We start from the raw sequence: 4,486 nt of genomic DNA, 5'->3' as shown, positions 1-4,486 counted from the left end.
GCCATGCGGTGCCGCGGGGGCGGGAGAGGGGACGCCCTCTCGGCGCCCTGTCGCCGCCTGACGCGCCGGCCGGAGCTCCAACTGGTGGCGATCGAAACGCAGGCGCGTCGGCGCGCCCCTGGCCCGCTCCTTCTCCCCCTCGCTCACCCCATCCGTCCTGCTGCCCACCCCCACCCCCTTGCCCGACTGATGAGAAATGATCCCAACACAACAGATGAAAGAGATCCCAGTGCCACAGCGCCCCACTCACCCTGGGCCGACACGAGCCCAAAGTACCGCACCCCGGCCCTCTTGGCAGCCTCCGCCCCCGCCTTTACGTAATCGTAGTCAACGCGCTTGAACGCCTCCGCGCTGCCAGCGTCCTGCGGGGCCCCCGTACACACCACATATTGGGGGGGCGACGTTTGAGCGGCCGGCCGCGGGGTAGGCAGCGGGCCCGCAGGACGGCGGGAAAGCGAGGGGCTGCGTCCCGACCCTATCGGCGGCCCCGTGAGCCAAGGCGGCGGCGGGCCGACCGCGGGCCCCGCACGTACCCGCATCCCTGTGCCACACTGGCCGCTGCGCGGCGCCGCGCCCAGCCCCGGGCTCGCCCCGCCCCCCCCAGCAGAGGCCGCCCCCCCTCCCGTCGCGCACCGCGCGCGTCGTGCCCAGAGCGCAGAACACCGCGTCCGCGCCCGCCAGCGCCGCCGCCGCCTCGGGGCCGCCGAGTTGACCCAGGTCAATCGTGACATGCGCCACTTCCGCCTTGTGAGAGCCCGAATCCTCGGGGGCGCGGCGGCCGATAGTGGTCACTTTGCTCCTGCGGGGGGCGGTCCCGGGGAACGGGTTGCCGGCGCGGGCGCCGCGGCGTTGATTGGGTGTGGTGCGGCTGGGCACGGAGAGGGTGGCGGGGGCGGGCCGTGGCTGCAAACGGCGCCGTGGCTGCAAACGGCGAGAGGCAGCGTGCAGGAGCGCTGGGCACGCTACGGTACGTTGCACAGGGCAGGGAGCGGCAGCAGCATAGGCGAACAGCTGTGGCAGGGGATGGGAGATAAGAAGCTCTAGGCAGCCGCGGGCATCCCAGATGATGACGAGAGCCGTGTCGCGCCCGCACCACGTCCCGCTCCCGGCCAGCTGCTGCCACAGTTGTGCGCCGACTGCGCCGGTCGCTCCCAGCACCACTGCTGACGGCATGCCTGAGATCTTCGCGCTCCAATCGCACTCCTGATTGCAGTCGGACGCAGACGATCCGGGCACTGCACAAAGGCCGGGCGTGAAGAGCACAGCAAGACAGATCAGCTTTTGCAAGCTACCACAACCCATCAAAAAATCTTGTGATACGCAGAATTTTCGCAGGCCGGGTTGCTGTGAGGTTCACGTTTGTGTACGCGTTGCTGATGGAATGACGTCACTCATCGATGTTGCCTTGTGCTGAGACTGCACGCCAACTGCATCAGCTGCAGCTGCTCTGCTGCTTTATATGTGCCTTTTTGATGTGGTTGTTTGCTTCTGCGGGCCCTCCACATGTGTCACAATCATAAGATCTGGACGGCACACATGCCTGCTTGCACGCCTCATCTCAACCTGACCACAACTTGCCAGTCAGGTGAGTCTACAGCTTTTTTTGTGCTAACTCTACCTATCATATCAGTTGTATATATCCACCCACGTGGTGCATACAGGATACTGTTACTGTACACCTTATGGCCAGGCGCAATAGCAGGGCACGCAGATGCACACATATATACAAACCAAGATGCATCCTCTCACCCCACTCATGGTGCGGTTTGCAGCAGTCACCCACGCACAAGGCGTGTTGGCAGCATGAAATGTCGAACTCAGGACTACTAGATACATCAGCACTGCAGCCGCTCAGCCTCAACAGGATAGCAGTTGTATGAGATCAAACAAACACCCTCGTTGTCGCACCATATCGCAGATCCTGTGCACAAATCATAGCGCCAAAACACGCGCTATTCATATCCAGGGCTGCACCTGCCCTTCATCCCATCCCAGCCTGGAAAACCCAAGTCTGGTAGACAAAGCAGCCGTGGAACCCTATAAAATCAATAGGCCAACAGACAATTCCCCTCGTGCCTGCACACACCCGCTCAGATCCTGGGCACACCCGAAGCGCCCTCCCCGGGCTTGGCAATGCCCCTCTCGTCAATCCCAAACTCCCCAAGGCCCCCGCCCACCACGGCAGGCACCGAGCCAATGCCCCCCGCCCTGGCGCCGTGGCCGCCAACGTCCGCGGCGAGGGGGCCGGCGCCGACGTCGCGCACGGGGGTGCCCACGACGACGGGCTCGCCGAGCGTCATGGCCGCCAGCCGCGCGGCCGCGGCGCGGCTCTCCGCGCCGGGCCCCTCCTCCTCAACCCCACCCCCGATGGCCGAGTCTCCACCAGCGCCCACACCAGTCCCGGCTCCCTTCTCATGGCCGAGAACAGAGTCCTTGATGGCAGCCACACCACCGCCGCCGGCGCCGGCAGTGACGTCACCAGGCAGCCGCTCGTCTTCCTCCCCCACCTTCTCGATCTTCCCGGCCTGGTCGCGGTCACCCGGCGTGAAGAGGCTGGACACCGTCCCAGTGACGCCCTGCTGCACGCGGCCGGCCGCGCCGATCACGGCTGCAGCCGCGCCGCGCACCGCGGCGGCCGCGGAGCCGGCGTAGCTCGATGACTCAGCGCCAACGTCGTCGTCACCGGCAGGGCCAGAGGGGGTGGTGGTGCCGCGCGCCTCGTCAGCGCCGCGCTGGGCGCCCTGCTGCAGCGCCGCGGCGCCGCCAACCGCCTTGTCCTTAGCCGTTGCGGCCGCGCCAGCGGCCGTGTCGTAGGCGCTCGCCGCGGCCTGCTTCGCCTTGTCCTGCGCCGCGGCCACGTATCCCGGCGCCGCGTCGCGCGCCGCGGCGGCGGTGTCTGCAGCCTGCTGCTTGCCGACGGCGGCTGTCTCGGCCGCCTTGTCGTAGGCAGCTGCGCCGCCCTCCGCCGCCTTCTGCTTGCCCACGCCTGCCGCGTTCGCGGCGGCGTTGTAGGCGGCGGTGGCCCCCTCCACTGCCTTGTCCTTCGCGAGCAGCGCTATGCCGATGGCCGTGTCCCGCGCAACCGCCGCGGTGCTTGCGGCCTGGTCCCTCACCGCCGCGCCAGTCCTGGCGCCGGCGTTGAACGCGCCGGTGCCGTCCTGGGGCGGGCTGTCCTTGGAGGCCGCGGCGCCGGCGCCCGCGGCGGCGCCGACCGCGGCGTCGCGCACGGCGGCAGCACCCTGGACGGCCTTCTCCTTGGCCGCGGCGGCGGCCCTGGCGGCGGCGTCGTATGCGGCGTTGCCGCCCTCAGCTGCCTTCACCTTCGCTGTGTCTGCGTATCCAGCTGCCGTGTCGTAGGCGGCCGCACCGCCCTGCGCGGCCTTGTCCCTGGCCGCGGCGGCGTAGTCCGCGGCCGTGTCGCGCGCCGCGGCGGCGCCCTCGGCCGTCTTATCCCTCGCCGCGGCGGCGGTGTTCGCTGCTGCGTCGTACGCGGCGGCACCGCCCTGCGCAGCCTTGTCTTTGGCGATGTTTGCATAGTCAGCTACCGTGTTGTAGGCCGCCGTGCCGCCCTGCGCCGCCTTGTCCCTTGCTGCGGTGGCATAGTCGACGGCCGTGTCGCGCGCCGAGGCGGCGCCCTCGACCGTCCTGTCCCTCGCGGCCGCGGCGGTGTTGGCGGCCGTGTCGTAGGCGGACGCGCCGCCCTCGGCGGTGCGGTGCTTGGCCGCAGTGGCGGTGTCTACCGTATAGTCCCTGGCGGCGGCGGCATGCGGCGCGACCGCGTCGCGCGCAGCGCCGGCCGCGCCGGCGACCGCGCCGGCGGCGCCGGCGGCAGCGCCGCGGGCGGTGTCGGCGGCGGAGGACGCCGCGCCGGTCGCGCGGTCCGAGGTGGTGGCGGCAGCGTCGCGCAGCCTGCCGGCGGCGGTCGTAGCGGGGTCTTCGAAGGCCGAGTCCCTCTGCATGGAGTCGGCAGGGGGACGTGGGGGAGGGGCAAAAGGTGGGTGGATGGTGACTTTCTTGATAATGAGGTCAAGGGTAACACAGTAATTGCGCGCTGGATGGCAGCATGTGGGATGAATACGAGAAGTCGGCAGGGCAACCAGCGGCTGCAGGGCTTGTGTCCAAAGCTCACGCCAGGCACAAAGGCCCTTTCATTGGGCCCACAATCCGACCCTCACCCCACATCCCCTCCTCCCCTCAAGCTACCAAACCCCAAACCCACCGGGTCGTAGCCGGCGCCGCTCTCGTCGCCGCCCGCGCCGCCCTCAAAGCGCTCGCGCAGGCGCGAGACGGCGCTCGACGGCGCCCCCGAGGCGCCGCCGGCGCCGGCGCCCTCGTAGGCGCCGCCGCCGATGGGGCCTGCCAGGCCGCCGCCGACTTGCAGAAGCGGCGCGTAGCCCTCGGACGGGCGCTCGGCCGGCACAGTGGCGGGGTCGGAGGGGGGGAAGGCGAACTGGGGCGCAGGCTCGTGCTCGCCGAAGGTCTGGGG

General features: G+C 69.5%; 1 protein-coding gene across 1 annotated transcript; it reads right to left on the bottom strand.

The window, feature by feature from the left end:
• Positions 1–2,090: 2,090 nt before the first annotated feature.
• On the bottom strand, positions 2,091–3,953 carry MNEG_14374 (hypothetical protein; the record flags this gene model as incomplete). Its single annotated transcript, XM_014037154.1, has 1 exon — positions 2,091–3,953. A coding segment is annotated over one exon (1,863 nt), but the record flags the coding sequence as incomplete, so codon positions are not given.
• Between the last annotated feature and the right edge of the window lie 533 nt (positions 3,954–4,486).

This window comes from Monoraphidium neglectum (genome assembly GCF_000611645.1).
Source record: "Monoraphidium neglectum strain SAG 48.87 unplaced genomic scaffold scaffold04439, whole genome shotgun sequence".
NCBI lineage: Eukaryota > Viridiplantae > Chlorophyta > Chlorophyceae > Sphaeropleales > Selenastraceae > Monoraphidium > Monoraphidium neglectum.
The sequence above is the reverse complement of the archived record's forward strand: the minus strand, read 5'-3'. Positions and strand labels throughout refer to the sequence as shown.